Source organism: Bombus vancouverensis, chromosome 13 (genome assembly GCF_051014615.1).
Source record: "Bombus vancouverensis nearcticus chromosome 13, iyBomVanc1_principal, whole genome shotgun sequence".
Lineage (NCBI taxonomy): Eukaryota > Metazoa > Arthropoda > Insecta > Hymenoptera > Apidae > Bombus > Bombus vancouverensis.
The window spans coordinates 9934838-9954629 of NC_134923.1; the positions used below are offsets into that span (position 1 = coordinate 9934838).

At 34.2% G+C, this 19792-nt stretch overlaps 4 protein-coding genes across 13 annotated transcripts in view; 2 read left to right on the forward strand and 2 right to left on the reverse strand.

Moving 5' to 3' along the window:
- Positions 1-32: 32 nt before the first annotated feature.
- On the reverse strand, positions 33-3042 carry CCT6 (chaperonin containing TCP1 subunit 6). Its single transcript, XM_033346856.2, has 7 exons — positions 2810-3042; positions 1649-2240; positions 1221-1556; positions 1062-1127; positions 758-980; positions 503-671; positions 33-417 (listed from the first exon to the last, which is right to left on the reverse strand). The coding sequence occupies exons 1-7, from the start codon at positions 2944-2946 to the stop codon at positions 345-347; spliced, it is 1596 nt and encodes a 531-aa protein (XP_033202747.1). The 5' UTR covers positions 2947-3042; the 3' UTR covers positions 33-344.
- A 330-nt stretch (positions 3043-3372) lies between these two features.
- LOC117164078 (NAD-dependent protein deacylase Sirt4) lies at positions 3373-5101 on the forward strand. 2 transcript variants are annotated; one of them, XM_033346871.2, is made up of 4 exons: positions 3373-3637; positions 3767-4043; positions 4126-4408; positions 4485-5101. In XM_033346871.2, exons 1-4 carry the CDS (start codon positions 3571-3573, stop codon positions 4830-4832), a joined length of 975 nt encoding a protein of 324 aa, XP_033202762.1. In that variant the 5' UTR covers positions 3373-3570; the 3' UTR covers positions 4833-5101. The 2 variants fall into 2 exon arrangements, with proteins under 2 accessions (XP_033202762.1, XP_033202771.1); XM_033346880.2 differs by having other exon boundaries at positions 3406-3637; positions 3771-4043.
- Positions 5102-5476: 375 nt separating this feature from the next.
- Bx42 (Puff-specific protein Bx42) lies at positions 5477-8514 on the forward strand. 2 transcript variants are annotated; one of them, XM_076623862.1, is made up of 9 exons: positions 5477-5491; positions 5593-5745; positions 6056-6209; positions 6396-6563; positions 6650-6957; positions 7068-7203; positions 7263-7518; positions 7663-8044; positions 8202-8514. In XM_076623862.1, the coding sequence occupies exons 2-9, from the start codon at positions 5732-5734 to the stop codon at positions 8410-8412; spliced, it is 1629 nt and encodes a 542-aa protein (XP_076479977.1). In that variant the 5' UTR covers positions 5477-5491; positions 5593-5731; the 3' UTR covers positions 8413-8514. The 2 variants fall into 2 exon arrangements, with proteins under 2 accessions (XP_076479977.1, XP_033203089.1); XM_033347198.2 differs by lacking the exon at positions 5477-5491 and having other exon boundaries at positions 5520-5745.
- A 308-nt stretch (positions 8515-8822) lies between these two features.
- Positions 8823-19792, reverse strand: part of siz (Brefeldin-resistant Arf-GEF family protein schizo) — a 146906-nt gene continuing 135936 nt past the window's right edge. For 6 of the 8 annotated variants that reach the window (XM_033347161.2, XM_076623860.1, XM_033347167.2 and 3 more), the window contains 7 exons: positions 19284-19631; positions 17871-18414; positions 16680-17039; positions 15864-16237; positions 14214-14869; positions 13666-14007; positions 8823-13466 (listed from right to left, as the gene is read on the reverse strand). In XM_033347161.2, the coding sequence (XP_033203052.1) occupies positions 13195-13466; positions 13666-14007; positions 14214-14869; positions 15864-16237; positions 16680-17039; positions 17871-18414; positions 19284-19631 (2896 nt within the window). In that variant the 3' untranslated portion in view covers positions 8823-13194. The remainder of the gene's footprint in view (positions 13467-13665; positions 14008-14213; positions 14870-15863; positions 16238-16679; positions 17040-17870; positions 18415-19283; positions 19632-19792) is intronic. The other 2 variants (XM_033347178.2, XM_033347173.2) reach the window with 2 other exon arrangements.

The window sequence follows — 19792 nt, forward strand, 5'->3', positions numbered from 1 at the left end:
CGTCACCGTGAAAATGATATTTATACAAAGGATTATTTCATTCTTCTTTTTTATTTAAATCATTAATTGTACAAAGTTGTATTCGAAACTACCATTTTGCAATTCAAGATCATATATATCTCGATCAGTGATGGAAATTTCACAAATAATAAACGTTTTTATCATTTCCGAATTTTTTAATTTAAAAGTAGCATTTTTATTTATTACGCTGTGCAATTCTTTTGTTATTTAAAAGCATATAAAAACATAGAAATTATGCAGAAGGTTCAATAGAGATCGTGCAAATACAATATTTAAATTAGATGAAAGAACCATAAAGTTATGAAGTGTTCGATCCGTGAGATTTAACCTTTCAGAGACGATAATCCTGCCCTCATAATTTCATCAACCAGGAGGAGATTACTGGCAATAATTGTGCTATAAATAAAAGTTAATACGTATTTGAAAAAAGATATGATACTGTCAAATTTCAATCTAAACAAGATTTTATAAATATATTTACCATGAATTAATAATTTGTTTCTTCACATTGTAATTATCATAAATACCAGCATCCGTGGGTTTCAATGCTTCACCTGAAGAAATATCTAATCCTACCGCTTCACCTAATGTAGACCTTTCTTCTAATAACTTAACAATTGTATCCTGTGCATCAAATCCACTATTTACAGCTAGATGGATAAAAAAATAAATATTAAGACATATGAAACGAAATAATTTTTGAAAGACAATTACTAGTTTGAAATATCTTATTTACCAAGAGTTTTTGGAATGACGAGTAAAGCTTCTGCATAAGCTTGTACACCCAAGCGTTGTTTTCCTTTCACTTTTTCTTTATACTGATGGAGTACTTGACTAGCAGCTACTTCGAAAGCACCAGCACCAGGAATAACCGCGCGATCATCAATAGCATTTTTAATAGCTCTTAGACCATCTCTTACAGCGTCTTTCAATTGCTCTAAAGTGTATTTATTTGGGCCCTACAAATTATCAAGTTGATTGAAGTTATTGAAAATTAAAAAAGATCATATAAATTTAGGAAATTAAATTTATTATCCTACCTTTAGCAGGATTGTTACAGAATTCGGTTTCTTGCATTCTTCAATAAATGTATATTTTGTCTCTCCCTATAAAAAAGATAAAAGAGTGTTTTTCATTTTGTGTAAAATGTAATGTATGAAATGTAATGATCTAGATTGCATTACTTAAAAATTACTTACCAATACATGTTCGTATACAAGTCCGGCCCATCCTAAGTGTTCTTCTGTTAAGTCATCAAAGGAATTCATAGCTGTTCCACCACAGGCCAGTGCTAAACGTTCCATATTTCTACGTTTTGCTCTGCGCAAAGCTAAAATATTTTCCCGGGCAAGCATATCCAAGGATGGTGGGTCAATGCCTTTCTGATTTATGACGACGAACGACTTGTTCGTTCCGTCACATAATTTCTTTTTTAGTTCGATTATTTTTCTTACCCGATTATCGATGAATTCACGTTCTGCAGCTACCAATTTCTCGCGCTCTTCAGCAGTTTTGTAAAAGAACCCACTATTCACCTTCATAATAAATACAATTTCATTATTTAAAGGAGGGAAATATTTATATTTTACAGAAATGATTGATTCTTTTCCTAAATCACTTCATTTACCTCACTCTTTTCATATTCCAGACTAACATTGCAAGTTAGTATGTAAGCATTCTCTACTCTCTTGGGCATATCTGGATGTCTAGATCCATGGTCAGTTACAATACCACGAACTAAGTTAGTATCTGCTGCAGTTCTATGCTGCATTTCCATTAATTCAACCATATGTAGATCGATTTCTTGATCTTTTTGTCTAATAGTCAAAATTGCATCCACACAGACTTCTGTTAGTTTGTCAGCTACAGTAGGGTGGACTTTAGTTCTAAGCGATGTTCTAGCAATGCTCATTAGATTTTCCTTTGTGGGCTCAATCAGAATCTTCAAGGAGTCTAATACTTCCAAAGTTTTTACTCTAGCTAGTTCAAAACCTTCTGTGAGCATTCTAGGATGAAGACCCTCGGATATATAAATATCAGCTTGTTTTAGAAGCTCTCCAATGACTAATACTGTGCTAGTTGTGCCATCCCCAGTAATATCGTCTTGAGCAGTGGATGCTCTAGCAATCAGAGATGCTGTTGGATGTTGGATTTGCATTTCATGCAATAATACATTTCCATCTTTTGTGATTTTAATATCACCTGCTCCAGACACCAACCTTGAAAAATTTTGTATTATTGAATTTCAAAAAATGATTTGGTGATCAATTGTATATACAAAGAATTGAGTTATTAATTTCCATAATTGAGTTTCCAGATTGTTATTTCTCTGGTAAGATAACAAAATAGTATAAGTTAGAATTATTAGTTTTGCAGAAAAGCACATATAATATTCAAAATGCAATGTAAAATTAGGTATTAGATTTTGGATATACTATTAGCAACTTAGTTAGAAGAACGGGAAAGAAGTGAAATTGATTTATGCTATTAGAACCATAAGCAAGAACAGTAATATAGAAAATGTAGAAAATATTAGATCATTCTGTCAATTATAGTTTGATTTATACTCTTTTCCTTGTCCACCAGAGATTTCACGGACATATCGATCTTACCTAATAAGGATAATATACTTAACTGCAATGTTTTAATGTAACAAGCAAACAGTAGTGGAAAGTATGAAATACAAAATAATTTTCGTAATTTTATACTCATAATTTTAATACTTCACTTTAATTTATTAAATAAATGATAAATTGTTAAATTAGCACGTGAGAATAAGTATACATACATCTTCATGGTGCCTTTCGGCCCAAGATTCGTTCTCATCACATCTTGAATTCCTTTTGCGGCCGATATATTGACAGCCAAAGCCTGAGCAGCTCTAGCAAACTCAGCTTTGGGATTTAACAAACTGATCGCTGCCATTTCACTAGATAATAATCAAAATTCGCGAAATAATAAACGTATCGTCTCAGCATGCAAGCTTCTATCAATGGCTTCAACTGTCTGAATAATACAGTATGTGAAGTAGCCGATGTTCAGATTCAACAATATAGGGATTTTCATTTCATAACTTCCGAAAAAAATATAAATTTTTTCCATAAATTTTTTAATTCTCTTTGAAAATTGCAAGTTCATTTAAAAATCAATTAAAAAATGCTCAAAGCTATTAAATTTAAGAATATATCTAATTCATTAATATTTAAATACCGTTCTTTATTTAATGTTAAGTTGGTCTAGAACAATCTAAGAATGACTCAAAAATTTACTTAAATTCATATATTTACATAAAGATTTTCCTTTTTTCCAAGCGATTGTCTTTTTTAAATGTTTAGCTCTATTTTAAAGTTTTATTTCATTATTGGAATGATATTTTTGAATGATTTTTTGAAGATTGTTTTAGTTATAGCATGTGACGTTTTTGGCAATCATTTTGATATGAAAAGATTACATCACAGGCGAAAATACTATGATGAGATAAAAAAGTAACCTTAAATAAAATTGTACAATATTCCCATATTTTTAACATAACTGTTATAAACATAAAAGATGTTTAAAATAAATGTTATATGTGTAAAGTCATGTAAGACTGTTAATACAATAGGAATATTATTATGTGAGTTTTTTTCTTGTTCCAATATTTGTATTTATCTAGAATGTTATTATTGTATTATATTATTATGATATTTATTTATAGTATTCATTGATTTTTATCAATATATAATATGAATTATTATTATTAAAGATAGATCATATACATCAGATTTTGCATTTGTCCCGAAATGTGGACCTGTGAAAGACAGAGATTTGTTGATGTTAAGGGGTTTTATCAATAGTCACAGTAATATGTGCATATTAACAGGAGCAGGAGTATCCACAGAGAGTGGTATTCCTGATTATAGATCCGAAGGCGTTGGCCTTTATGCAAGAAGCAATCGCAGACCAGTTCTTTACAAAGACTTTTGTAACAGCGCTGAGATTAGAAGGCGATATTGGGCTCGAAATTATATAGGTTGGCCTAGGTTGTAATTTTTCTTGATTAGAACTACAATTATAAAATGATATGCAAAAGTTTGTAATAATTTTAAAACATTCATTTCATAGATTTTCTTCTGTTAAAGCAAATATTGTGCATGAAATACTAAAAAAATTAGAGGATCATAACAAAATAAGATGTATCGTTACACAAAATGTTGACAACTTGCACACAAAAGCAGGCAGCAAAAAAGTGATAGAGTTACATGGGACAGCATTTAAAGTAATGTGTCTCAACTGTAATGAAAGAATATGTAGATATCAATTGCAAGAAATCTTAGATAGAATGAATCCAAACATGGCAGGGACTAGTGAAATGATAAGACCCGATGGAGATGTGGATATATCGCAAGTAAATGTTATAAATAATTTAAGAAGTTCAGGGATAACCTAAGAAATTTTGATTTAAATGATTCATTTTAATTCAGGAGCAAGTAGAAAGATTTAAAATTCCACCATGTGGAAATTGTGGTGGTGTTCTTAAGCCAGACATGATCTTCTTTGGGGACAATGTCCCACGTCAAATTGTAGAAAGTGTCAGATATAATGTTGAGCATTCAGATTCTCTACTAATTTTGGGTACAACACTTACTACGTTTTCTGGCTATCGAATCGCGTTGCAAGCTAGCCATGCTAAAAAGCCAATAGCTATAGTGAATATTGGAAAAACCAGAGCGGACGATCTCGCGGAAATCAAAGTGGAAGGTAGATGTGGCGATATTTTATCGAGAATTTACTCAATGATTGATCAACATGAGGAATGTATGGAATGTTAATTAATAGACTGCGGATTTTTATGCATTTTTAAAAAATTTAAAATTACAAAAACGCACATAATGTGCAAAAATATACAAAATAATTAAAGTATAATATGTATTATTTTTATTATTTATAAAAATACCAATTTGCATAAAAATTCGCAATTCATTGATTAAGTAGAAGTAATGTGAATAGTTCTTTTCATATTGTTTTACATCTTGGCTGTGATTACTCTAGATTAATCTATGTATAATGTACAAATAAAACATCTTTTTCCAACAAAAAATTTTTTGTACAATACTTTATATAATATTCTACTTCCTTTATAGAAGGTTTGATTCTAGTATTGTTGAGATTTTAGAAATGAAGATATTTATCTTCATCAAAAGAATATAATTATTTTTTGTCTTAAGTCTTGTTTGTCTTTACCATCTATCCATAATTTTTTAAATTGTTGTTACTTCCGTATCTAGTAGATAGCAGCACACGACTTGTCCATAAACAAGGATAGCAATAGCGTGCGACAAAAATATATACATATACTCGATACGGACAAGGGAGCACAATAGATGCGACTAATAGTGTATACATAGATGTGTATACAAGCATAGCAATAACGATTAGTTCCACCTTTTCACCGCTACGTGGTGATAGTGTTTCAGCGTCCACAAGAAAGGTAACTAAAAGGATTAATTTGTGAACTTTTGTGATTATGTCTTCCGAATTAGACAACTTTCTTATTAAATTCCTTTTAACCTACGAAATACATGTATAAAGATTTACAGATTTTATTCAACGAATCGAAGCATCAGCTGAGAGAGTATATATTTACATATCGATGTACCTACTAGATTGCAACGCTTTGTGATTAGTATATCAGTTACAGGTGGGATTATTACATTTTGTTATTAACAAAATGTCGTTAGCAAGGTTAGTTTTTGATAATTATTCTATAATTATTTTCTTATTACGTGTAGAATACCGAATTATATAATTTTTGTATTATACGGTGCAGTATAATATAGAATTTTCTGAGTCATGTATTTTGATATATTTTGCGTATTTTGATATAACCTGACGCGTACTTGTTAAACAAAGCAAATGACGCAACTGTATCTGAATTTGTGTGATTATTGTAGTTATTCGCTGTTTGCAAATGTTTTTTATATTTTTGCGTGTATTACTTATATTTATTTGTATTTTAATTCATAAGAATATTTATAAAGTGTTTCTGTTATAGCTTATTACCTACACCATCTCAGGTCGTGTGGGATAGAGAAGATGAAGCAAGGGAACAGAAATTACGACAGAGACCTGTATCTGCTCTTGTCAAAGCTGTTGTTACTGCTCCACCATATGGCCAACGTAAAGGATTTGTACCAAGAAATCCAGAAGTAAGTGATTTTATAACTAACTAAGTATAATCCTCTATTTATCTATAATAAATATAGTGTATTTGTATATAATAATATGATATGCAATAATATCCAGTGCTGGATGTGTACAATAAATGAATGTTTTTGTATTTTTCATTTCGAATTGTTTATATAAGTCTCTAAAGATTCATATTAACTGTGCAGGATTTTGGAGATGGTGGAGCATTCCCAGAGATTCATGTAGCCCAATATCCACTTGGGATGGGAATGAAGGGAAAAGAAACCACTAGTAATGCTTTAGCAGTACAGCTTGATGCTCAAGGAAAAGTGAAATATGATGTTGTTGCTAGACAAGGCCACTCTAAGGATAAGGTAATTTAATTTACATCAATAATACTATTTAATTGAGTAAACATTTGCATTTGGTTTATTTTTGCTTATATTATGTTCTCTTATAGATCGTGTACAGCAAACTGAGTGACTTATTACCTTCAGAAATTACAAGTGAGGAAGATCCTAGTTTGCAACGTCCACCCAATGAAGAAATTGATGAACTCACAGAAAAAACTAAGAAGGCTTTAGAGAAGATAACAAGATCAAAGATAGCTGCAGCAATGCCAGTAAGATGCGCGGAGAAACAAGCTCCTGCGCAATACATTCGATATACACCTTCCCAACAAGGACAATCATTTAATTCTGGGGCTAAACAAAGGGTTATTAGAATGGTGGAGGCTCAGATAGATCCTTTAGAACCACCAAAATTCAAGTGAGTTTCAACATTATGAATTTGCTTGGGACTAAGCACCAAATAAATTATATTTTAAATATAAGTTATGTTAACTATGTTGTGAATAATATAGTATCTTTTAATTGTAGAATTAATAAAAAAATACCGCGAGGTCCTCCATCACCGCCAGCGCCTGTGATGCACTCGCCTACGCGGAAAGTAACAGTAAAAGAACAGAAGGAGTGGAAAATACCGCCCTGTATTAGTAACTGGAAAAATGCGAAAGTAAATAGGTTTTTTTAGTTCGAAATTGATTGATATTTTACTAACGAAGATTTTTTCAGGGATACACGATCCCGCTCGATAAACGATTAGCTGCAGACGGTCGTGGGTTGCAACAGGTTCACATAAATGAGAACTTTGCTAAGCTGGCTGAGGCTCTTTATATAGCAGATAGGAAAGCTCGAGAGGCGGTAGAAATGCGAGCACAGCTTGAGAAGAAACTTGCCCAGAAGGAAAAAGAGAAAAAAGAGGACCATCTGAGACAACTAGCGCAGAAAGCTAGGGAAGAACGTGCTGGTTTAAAATCAGCAGCAATGGGTTCGTATATGCATTCTGTGCACTTACATAATCATACAAAATCATCTATAATCTTGACTATTTTTAAGTATTTAGGATACATTTAATATCGTGTTATATCGTAATACAGTGTTTAATAGTGTCGTGTTTTTTGATATTACATAGAAAAATCGGAGGAGTCGCGGGAAAGAGATCAACTCAGGCAAGAACGACACAAGGACCGTGCTCGAGAGCGGAATTTGGCGCGTGCTGCACCTGATAAGCGTTCTAGATTGCAACGTGAACGAGAACGCGACATCAGTGAACAGATTGCACTCGGTTTACCAGCAAAGAGTATTCCTAATACCGGAGAAGCACAGTTTGACCAAAGATTGTTCAACACTAGCAAAGGAATGGATAGTGGTTACGGGCATGATGACGAATATAATGTTTATGATAAGCCCTGGAAAGATTCTAACTCTATCGGCTCTCATATATACCGTCCTAGTAAAAATATTGATAAAGATACTTACGGAGATGATTTGGAAAAGCTTGTTAAAACGAACAGGTATTTGTTTGATTATTTTAATACAATTATATCAATGTATTGTGTTTCAATTAATTAACTTGACAAGAATTTTTAAAGATGTTTAAGAAGTTATAGAGAAGAAAAATGTTTTTGGAATAAGTGTTCTTATATCAACATGTTTCTATTGTAATTTTAGATTTGTTCCGGATAAGGAATTCAGCGGAACTGATAGATCAACGACACGCTCAGGACCAGTACAGTTCGAGAAGGATGAGGAAGATCCTTTTGGTTTGGATCAGTTCTTGAAGCAAGCCAAGCGTGCGAGCAGTTCTACTACCACAACAACAAAACGCAAAGACGAGCGGGAACAACGGAGAGACGATCGCGACAAACGAAGGAAACATTAACTTTCTTTGTTGTTTATCTGTTCTTATTATTTTAGAACAATTTTTCTTTTTTTAATGTTATATAAGTTAGCTCTAGATTCAAATAAATGAAGCTTAAAATTAGTCGTTTCGATCACTTTGATAATCTAATCAGTGATTGGTTTTACAAAATACGATACAGATACAAAACATCCAAACAAGTATAAAATGCCTTACAATTTTTAAAAACGGTATTCATTTTTAATTATTCACACTGTGCTGAGAAAGAAGTGAACTTTTACAAAAAAATGAAAGGATGTATACAAACTGATTGAAATTGCTAAATATATCGATTACTTAGTATAATAAACAACAAGAAATGTTATATTCTATTTTCTCCCCGATGGTTATTTATGTTATGTTTCATTTTATAAGAGTGAAGTTGGTTAGAGTTACGTTTCAGACTCATAGTTCTTTATTAACACAATGTGCATACAGCGTTCGTTAGATTAACAAAGGAGGCGATACTTTCGCACGGGGAGCGATTGTTATTTCTAAATTAATAACGTAGTTACTTACTTTCTCATCAAATATTTTTTTTTCATCAAATGCGTTTATCGACACCGTTTTTTTTTGCATGTCGTCATTTTTCGAAGATCGCGTCAAATTTGATTAAATCTAGTCACCGTAAATTCGCGAATAATTCATGGTAATGATGTTACGCAATGTTGTATTGCTTTAATGTTGCATGATCATTGTTTACTACTTATTCTCGTCATCTCCAAACTGCTTTTTTTCTTTCTTTATTTTCTGTATCTAAGTAAATCATCCTAATGAAACTTTATACTGTCATAGTGTCTACTTTGGTACCCACTAGTTTTATTAAGAGCCAAGCTGAAATTTATATCTTTCGCTTATTATATAAATATAATGTATATGTATGAGATCGTGCAAGAAAACTTCCATATAATCCAGTTAAATTGCTTAAAGATGTCGTAAGATGTAGGATGATTGTACATAAGGGACAGAATTTGAAAAACAGTATGACTACAAACAATCAAAAAATCTAATGTTCTCCTCGTCTCCGTCCAAAAAACGGATGTTGATGTCCGTCTTCGTCGTTTCTAAATAAAAATGACTACGCATACGATTTATAGGAATCAATCATTTATAGGATCATTCGTGAGAGCTTTTATGATGCTTATTTCATCTTTCTTTTTTAGTTTTTCATGAATTTTCTTGTAGATACGGCGACTTAGAAGATGGTCTTTCTAATCAGTCTTTTCTTATTTTTTTTTTTTCATTCGTAAGAAGTTTATCACAGAAGAATTTCCGTATATTGATCATCTTTCTTTTCATTTTTTAAATTTCGGGAATCTGAACGAGCATTTGTTTCATCGTTCACGCAAATTGACGCGATCCTTTGTTATATTAGACTGACCTCACACTTTTTATTGTAAACCACATTCTTAAGAACTACATCAAGGTTTTTCTGACAAAGTTTTATGGAATTATTTTCTCTCTCTCTCTTTCGCTCTCTCCCTCGCAAACATTACAGCGTAACCGGAGAACTCTCCTGATGAGAAAGACTAGAATTAATAACGCTGAAGACTACGGACTTGTTACGGATCCATGGGAGCCTATGTACAATTAGGATGAACACTTTGCCAACTATTCATAGTTACGTTCGAGTTCTCTCGGTTTTTGTTTCCTTCAGCTGTAAACGACGCATATATACTTGGCGGAAGAGATATAGCGAGGTTATAAATTTAATTATCAATTAGCGACATCGATTGATGTAATTGCGTCCAACGTTGTACGCATTTTATAGAAGTACCTCGAATCTCAGGCCGTGAAAGTCATTGATAGATTACGGATTTTTATGTTTTATATTTTTATGAACACAATTATAGAAATGGAATCTAAGCAAAGATTTGTTTCACTCGAGTACTTTACTTTAGATATTTTGTATATTTTTGCATGTTACATCCATTTTGTACATTCCTTCATTTTCAGAATTTCCATAAATACATAAAAATTCGTAGTTTAGTCATTAGTGATGTATAAAATTTTTTTATATATGCATTATGTGAAAAATAGCAAACTGCATATGTTTAGAATTTACCTTTCAAATTTTATGCTATACACAATTTTTCATAAATGTTCTATAAAAGGAGAACAGTTCCACATTATTCTATGATATATTGAATGAGGCTTTTAATTCCTTCTCTTTCTCCATATGTCTCAAATTATTGTTTAGTTTCTTGAAATTTTTTTATCTTATTTATTTTATTTATTTTTTATTTTTTTAGATTTTATAATCTCGCTATATCTTTTCCTATAACAATACACGTCTTTGTAAGACCTATATTCTCATCTCGACAACGTGAATAGCTATTTTCCAGTTTTATAATTAGTTAGAACCTATGCGATCATTACAGCCTCTTTCTCTGTTTACTTTGGAGAACAATAGACATTTAGATTGAGAAACTTGTGATAGCAGTCAGAGTTTATGTATAGTGTAAGAGTATTCAAACACTTGTAGATGCCTTTTATGGTCATATTACATCTGTATATGAAATATTTTGAAATTTTATTGGTGCTGTAATGAGACCAGACTATCACGATTATATTGAGCAAATGTGAAACAAATACATAATACATATATATGTTAAAGTTTTCTATGGTAAATGTTCAAATACTCTCACAAATCACTATAAGAGATAAAATGTAGCAAAACTTTTAGTCCTTAGTAAATCTATTACTTTTAATCTGAAATATGTGAGTGTATCTCCTTATGAAATTGTATGCTCAGAAAAATAAGCTGCTTCTCTAAAGAAGATCTATTTCTGTGACAGCTGAAGGATTCAAATTACACGATTAAGGAAATATAATTTGGAAACAGACGTTAGAGTGCTTATCGATCAGAAGTGCAAAAAGTGTTAGAATCACTTGAATCTCAAGGTTATTATTAAAGAGAACTACGAAAATAAATTTCAAAGTTTATACAAAAACTGGTAATGTGTGCGTACATTACATCATGACGTTAATTACAATGAAACTCCCAAAGTTCGAAACGTATTATAATAATGTACAGTGTATCAAATTTCACTGATTAATCACTTCGAATCGAAATTAATCGGACAATCCATTTTTTTAATTGCTATTAATTGGTATTGTGATCGCTGGTAATATATATATGTACAAGTTATTTTACTTTTCCAAATGTAATTCTGCAGCCCTTTAAAAAGGTTGTCTATCTCTTTAATAATTGATAAGATTATTAGTCAGTTTCTCATCTCTTGATGATAAGTTGTGGCAGTTGTTACATAAGGCATACAAGTTGTCCTCTTCCATTCATTGATCCTTATAGCATTCGTTTAAGATGACGCTGAGAGTTAGCTACACGTGCTACGAGACGAGAAACCAACTAATTTGGTTAATTGAATTTTCTCATTAGTACGCTGTTTCGGAGAAAAAAACTGCTCGATTCTGAACACACAAGCAGAACTACGATTTGCAGAAGATTATGAGAATGTACCTCAACAACGAAAAAACGCTTCTCTGTAACTTCTTCTTCTTCTTCCTTTTTTTTTAAAATGTTAATACTTACAAAGATTGCTACGATTCAAACGATTTATTACTTTTTTTTTCATTGATGAGATATTAAAAATTTGTTAGACATCGACATGCACCTAATATCAAGAAGGGGATTGCTTATCGGTTTCCTTAGGCTACGGTTCATGTTTTTTGTTACAGAATTATCATCATCATCATTGTAATCATACAATTGCCGTTATATATCTATCATATACCTATTATGTACAACTGTTCAAGTATAGCTACGTCGATACTTGCAAAAAAAAAACACGATATTACACTAGAGCCATTCTCTTCCCATAAACCGATCATATCTTTTTCTTTTCGAGGTGATAAGATTTTTTTTGTTGAGTCACGTGACTTTTAGTTGAAAAACCGGTTTATGGGGTCTATGCGATCAACGGAACGATTATCTACATGCGTTGAGAGGATCGCATCGCTCTCCATTGGAAATTATTATAAATATCATAAGAAAAAGTGAATCGACGTGTTATTTTTTTTTTCATTTTTGGATGAATAAATACTATACATGCGCTCCTATAGAGACTACTTCAACGCGCCATCTTGCCAAATTTGTTTCCTTTGTCTCGAGTGATCGCGATTGGATCCTGCCCAATCCAATAAATTTACATCGCCTATTCAATTGTCTCTTCTTATTCTCTTCTTTTTACTTTTTCTTTTTTCATCTTCATTGTGTCACTTCCCAAAGTGCATTTTCAGATCCCAATTAGTTATGGGATAACTTGTCTTCTCACCTTTATCTTCAAGATGCATTGGCCTCTTTAATCACGCACAAAGTTGGCGTCCATTTTGCTTCCTTAAAAGCCGAGGGGAAGTGAAAGAGTTCACGCGCTCCATCTGACAAAGAGACTGCACGATATTTGAATCATCCATTTGATTCACATTTTGGCAATATAAAACATATAGGACATGCTGTTCAAACTTTCACAAGGAAATGAGGCTCGAATATTCGGCATCCTCCATATTGTCAACATAATCCATAAATAATATTATAACTATAATAGCGTTATAATGGAAGCTATAACATTATATACAGGTTTGTGTGTATTATGTATATGAGGGATACATAATTTCAAAGAACATTTTCTCACGGAAGTTTGAATAGTATATACTACGTGTTTAATATATTACTATATAGGACGTGTCCCCTTGTGGAACTTCCACTTTGGCCTGTTATCTCTTAGGTAGCACCGGAAGGATATATTACACTTCCGTGGTGCGACTGTACGGGCCGGATTCCTCCGATTGTGAAAGTTTTCGTTCCCGTTTGGCGAATAGACCCCCTAAAAAAGATGGCTGCTGAGCCAGTCCCTTAGCACCACCAGGGATCGTAGCCCCTGGATGTATAGGATGAACTTGTCCAGGATGTTTAATGCCTTGGCTCATTGAGCTGGCAGATGTAGATTGAAAAGAAATCGACATACCGCTATCGAGTGAGCCCACGCTTCCACGTCGCTGTGGTTTTTCACCAGCAACTGTGAAAAGTAAAGATACAAAAGACATTACAATTTCAAATATTATTTTTTATCAAAAAATATTGTTTGCCTTTTTAAAATAATAAAAACCAGAATACGACAGATACATTAGCAGAATTACATAAATAATTTAATTAATACAACATGTATGCAAATGTGTTAATACAGAAAATGTAAAATATAGAATAATTTTATTTACATTGTTCATGTATGTCCAGAAGGGAATTACTAAGGGCAGAACGTTTTAATTGGGTATCTATGTCGGTAGTTTCCGATCTTTCGGAGTAGGGCCCCGGGCAAGGACATATCTCGACATCTGCCACTCCAGAGTCTCTATTTTCAGCGCCGCCCCTCGCACTTCTGCTGCTCTTCTGTCGTTCTAGTTCCGTCTCAATCCGTAAGGTTTCCATCTCGTCCATTTCGCTGATGGATTCTCTGAGATCCTCCACAAACTTGCACCTGTCGTGCGCGTTCCTCGCGTTAAACGTAACCAACACCTTTCCATCCACGCGCTGGGAGAGTCTAATTCCATACGGATAATCTGAAAAATAAAAATCTTAGTTAGAATAAAAACTAGTTATGCCTTAATGTTTAGATGATAAAAACTAATAATTCTTAATTACAACAAACGTAAAGAAAGTACATTTCTTCTCACCAATTCAGTCTTTAATTTATAGGTTAATGAAAAGAGATGTTAAAATATTTTCCAACTGTAAAGAGTCAAAACAATTTGAACGTGAAACTCACGAGGAACTTCAAACAGCGTGGCTACCATTCCGCACAGTGGAAAGCTTTGTCTGAACGTATAAGTAACGCTGTTCTTTTTCTTGCTCAGGATCTTTGTTACAACGAGGAGATCGTTGAAGAGAAATACTTCTCGTTGATGTACACCTGGTCTCTCTTTCTTGTGGATGTCTGGGATCTCATACAGTCTACAATAGCAAACTAATCTTCTATGAGGCAAGGCCATGTTAGGTTTCTTGCCTACTATTGTTGCTTGGACCTTCATCACTTGAGAAACATGATCTGAGCCAGGTTTGAATTCGTTTTCCTTTACTCTTTCATAAATTCCAACCAATATATCTCTGTCAATATCTCCACAATCGTCTATGCCTCTAAGGTTTTTGACAAAGTCATCCAGCCTCATTCTGCGTTCTGGTTTCAGGTTTGGTGTGTGCAGATCAGTGTTCAGCATGATTATTGCGAATGCTAATACAAAGACAGTGTCTGCTGAGCGTAGCCTGGATACTACATCGGGATTGCAGTGGCAATAACGTTGGCTGAACACCTCCATTAGTCGTTCTATTTTTTGAGCTTCACCTGGCATCCGGAAGTATGCTTGAAACTTTCTCAAAGCGACGTCTACCTGCATTCCTGATAGGTCCAGCTCGTGGGAGAAGCATCTGAAAGATACAAAAATGTTTTACTTCATTACTTTTTTATACTTTTATTCATGTCCTTCCGGGAATATACGTATAATTATTTATTTGTGGTTCTGACACTATAATAGAGACTAATCTATTCATATTTTTGTCAGTTTCATTGATGATGATTCCATATACATTATAATGTATCTGGTACATGTTAAACTTGACTTCTGACTGATTTTCGACCTTGCTATTCGGTGACCCACACTCTTAATCATCCTAAACTCAATATTTATTCTAAAGTATTTTGTTCGCTAACACGTGTTCCTTTTTCTGTTCGCCGTGTGGTCCAGTTGCGGTGGCTCATGTTACACGTTTGTCACACTAACTGAGGCTAAAGAGGGTCCATTAGAATTCAAATTTAGTTTTGTTTCATGATGGACCTCCCACTGTATCTTACAACTTTTAAAATAGCACTTTCATAGGCTTACAAATCAAGACTTTGGGAATAACATTAGTTAATATCTCTATTCGACATTATTTTAATTGTTTAACTTAGTATTCTAATAAAAGAAATATTTCTCATATTTTTCTTAAGTCTTATATGAATATCTTGAACGTTGATATTTGTACAATAACCGCGAGTAATGTTATATGCTACCAATCCTCCTTGACCTAAATTTTTTTCGAAATCGCGAAACTAACGACTGGCAAATAGATCAATGCCATTTCTAGTATTTCTTTCACAGTGGTTCACAGAATTACCCTTTGCGCCACTGACAAAGAATCAAACGCAACTACTGAAACGAAACAATTGCGTTCTTAAAAAGCGACAAGAGAGAAAACGACTTTCTATAATAAATAACGAGCAACGAACCCAAACTGCGTGTTTCCGCTACGTCGATCACCGATCACTGTGATAAACAAACAGATTAACTTTCTCTGACTGCGCTATTATCCTCCATATTCACTTTTTTCTCTTTACAGTAAAATAAAGAAAAAACATAAAAATGTATAGCAGGATACTTACTCAAGCACAGCCATGTTGAAGGGGTTTTGAAGGTTTCCAAGATATTCTCCTATCATCTGCTTGGACAGTCCTTTTCTACTGATCAAAAATCTTGCTACACCCTGAGGGCTATTCTCCAAGAATCCTCTTCTGATCAAGTAACTGATTCCTCTTTCTGGTTTCTTGTTGAACAGATTTAGGCCCACTCGATACTGACGTTTTCTTACTATTTCTGAAACTTTATAGCTCGTCTGCGGTATACTTTCTGGATGATCCATGAGAGGAAGCTGGTAGCCGGAACTGGCATGAGAGTGGCCAAGATCTTTCACACTGCTTATCATGGTAGTTGAGTCTGTTGTGTGATTGGCGCATTCTTGGTGTTCTGGTGAACTTGACTGTACAACAGAACATAAAAATTAGATTAAAAGAGTTGTGATTTATGGTCTAGATCTATTATGGTATCACAATTCGTGAAAATTAATAGAAGATGAAAAGAAAATACTTAAAGGTTAACAGGTAAACGGCAGAAAAAGAAATTTAAACTGAAATTGTAAGCAGAAATATATATGTATCTTATAAAACATATATTATACATCTATTTGTACTGTTAGATATATTATACTACAAAAAAGTTTAATCACTTTCATTAATAAATAGAAGAAAAGTGGATTAAGGGACTAAAGATTAAATTCGTCACAAGAGAGGAATTAGAAACAAACCAAATCAGACTTCTCCTTGAATATCGTCTAGCCCAAAGTGTCTAGAAGCTCGAAGAAACAAAAGAAAGAGTTGATATAAAAGTAAAAACACAAACACAGAGGTAGAATGGAAACTCACGATTCCTTTATGCTTCCACACAGGTGATCCTCTTTGAGCGTCTCCCTCGGAGCTCTCGCAATTAGTGGAATCACTGCCAGAACTCTGAACCGAGCTTAGGCTACCGTTCTCGACACTTTTGCTAAGGCCATTGTGACGTGGTTCCATAGATCTGGACGTAATGGAAGACGTTCTTTTTGGCACTTCCGGTGGCACCTTTTTCGCGGATCCTCTCGTTCTACCGGCGGAACCAAGGTGACCGGCACTACTCCAGTTCTGAACCACCTGTGTCTGAAGATTGTGAGGCGTCGACGGTGACGTGCATGGTGTCCGCAGCAGATCTCTTGGTGGCGTATCTTGTCTGATGCTGCACAACGTGTCCTGGAATAATAATTTTCTTTACAGTCACTTGTCTAAATTGCTTGAAATAAGAACCATTATGCGAGTCAGAAGGTAGCATGGAATAAGTGTCTTTAGTGAGAATTTTCTTTTGGAAAATAGAAATTTTCTATTAAAAATTGATATAGATGTGTTTGGAAGGTAACTTTGAAGATAGCATAACTAGGTATTTTTAGTAGGAATTTTTATCAGAAGAGAAGATATCTCGTAAATAAAATAATAACAAAATCCTGTTTCCCTCAATTATTTTTCTATTAAAATAGTCTCCCTTTTCACTTTTTATCTATAAACTATATAAACTAAGCACTATATATCAATCAATTTAAAGTATAAATATTGTACAAATCTGAATCAAATTAAACTACATTTTAACTTGCCTTTCTTTTTCTAGTATTCATCTATTAGAAGTCTGTTAGATCTATTTATTAGATAGTCTTTTTTTTTATCTTCTATCTACGCCAATAAATTACACGTGATAATGATCAATTTAAAATGTACAACAGTGAGCATATAAATGGGAAAAATGCTTGCTTGTAAATTCAACTAATTTAATCGTATTATGAAAGGTTCCATTACTATCTTTCTTTGTATAATATAGGATTTAAAAATATATCTTGTGTACTTTAAAGCACTACACTCAAATTTCTATTTCCATTTTTATTAGTAAATTAAATTGAATTTGGTACTTTCCAAGGACTTTGGAATGCAGGTATCCAGTATGATCTCAAAATTCAATTTTTCCCAGCAAAGTATAATTAACCATTTGTATTAAGTCATAAAAGACTTATACCAAGCTATAAAGCTTTCAATCACCTGTGGATTGTAATAATGCATGCTAGACCCGCTTTCCTGAGAGCTCGACTCCCAGCACGGACTTGGTGGTAACTGTTGGTGTCTGTTGCAAGGACTCGGCGCCAGAGAGGGCGTATGTCTGCCACTTTGATGTATGTTATGGTTCGCGTGCTGATGACCAGCGACCTGGACCTCGCACCTGCCGCTCTGGCTCCTCGGTATCGGAGACTGTGAGTTCTCCACGTGCCTCCTTTCCCTCAGAGACATGCTCCTGATGGGCATTGGTCTGTTCGCCGTCTGTGGCTGTTGTATGTAAATTTGACTGTGATATACCATCCTCTCATGTTCATTCACGCCCGTGGCTCTCTCTGTAGTTTCCTGAAGCTTTCTGCTGAGACGTTTTTCAGCCTTGGCCATGGCGGTGATGGCTGCGAATTTCTTCAGCAGAGTGTATCTTCTGAATGCTCGTTGAATAGTCAGTGCGGCGTTTCTTGCCTTCACACCGCCGTATTTTCTTTCTAACATCTCTATCTGCTTATCCAATAGGTCTTGGGATAACTCGTACCTGTTTTGGAGGCAAAAAGTGGTGAGTATTGTGATGGGAGGCTTTGGATTTTTGGTTTTTAAGAAAAGTTTGTTAACCCATGAAGAACTTGATCTTTATTTAACTTTTATAGGTCTATAGGATACTATTATAATGATAGAGAAATATGTAAGAACGTGATACAAGAGACTTTAAGAAGAATTAATGAATCCTTCGAAGAATACAAAATTACCATTTTTTCACTGTTACCTTCGCAAACATCTGAGTTTTTAAGTAGAGCTTAGAGTGATAAATGGGTTAACGTGAAGAATAAAAAAGTGAAGCTCGACTGGATCTGAACTGGCAACGAAGACGTGCGCTCTGGGAAAGCTCGGACTTTTTGTCAGCCGCGAACAACGTAGAGATCACTTGTGCATCGATTCTTTCGAAAACGGCAAAGAAAAATTTAGGCCGTGAAAGCTTGCAGACTGTCCCATAAGAAGCTTCCGTAATTGATGCCCGGAAATTTGGAAATTTTAAAGAACTTTCAAATTCCGTCGGAAACCCGAAATTATAAATCTCTAAGAAACTCTGCAGAAATCCCGACTTCCAAAGAAACCACAAGTTTCGAATTAAAAAAAGATCTCGCAAAAATGCCAAACTCCAAGGAAATTCCAAATTTCGCGTATCTCAAGACAATTTCGAGCCTCAAATTTCAGAAAGGAGCCAATTTAAAAAATCCAAATTTCAGGGAAATCCCAAATTCTGACGTCAATTCCACGCATTTCAGAGGAAATTTCGAATTTTGAAGGCCGAACGAATTCGAGGACCAGCAATTTGACGCCGAACAAAGCGAAAAAAAAACAATAAAAAAAAGATTGAAAGAGCGAGTAAATCAATGTTGATCTTACGCAGTCTGCAGCCGGCATCTCTTCAGCACGTCTCCGTTACGTACAGGTCCTTTTTTAAGATGGTTTTGTTGATACCCTGCGGCCTGTGGCTGACCACCATAGCCCTGCACCATGGTACCATAACTTTGGGGCTGATTGTAGCCGGCGTGAGTGTATACTCTCACGTTCGACGTGGAATTGTATGGGCCATGTGCGTAGTTCTGGTTCTGAACGTACGACTGGCCCGTGATGTAGGACGTCGTCAGGGAGGGTTGACTGCCTGACGAGTATATGCCGTGCATGCCGCTCCCGTGCACCTGGTTCACGTTCGCCGCATGCTGCGATGGCCTCTCCATCTTCTGCGGGAAACTGTAACAGAAGTTCGATGGTTTAGTTACAGATGAGCGAGTATTGCGGGATCTTTTGATTTTGGTAGGTCGAGTATGGCGAATATAGTTGGATGCAAATTTGTGAGCTGTAGAAATCTGTAACTTTGAATTCTACAATTACAGAACTCCAAAATTATACAA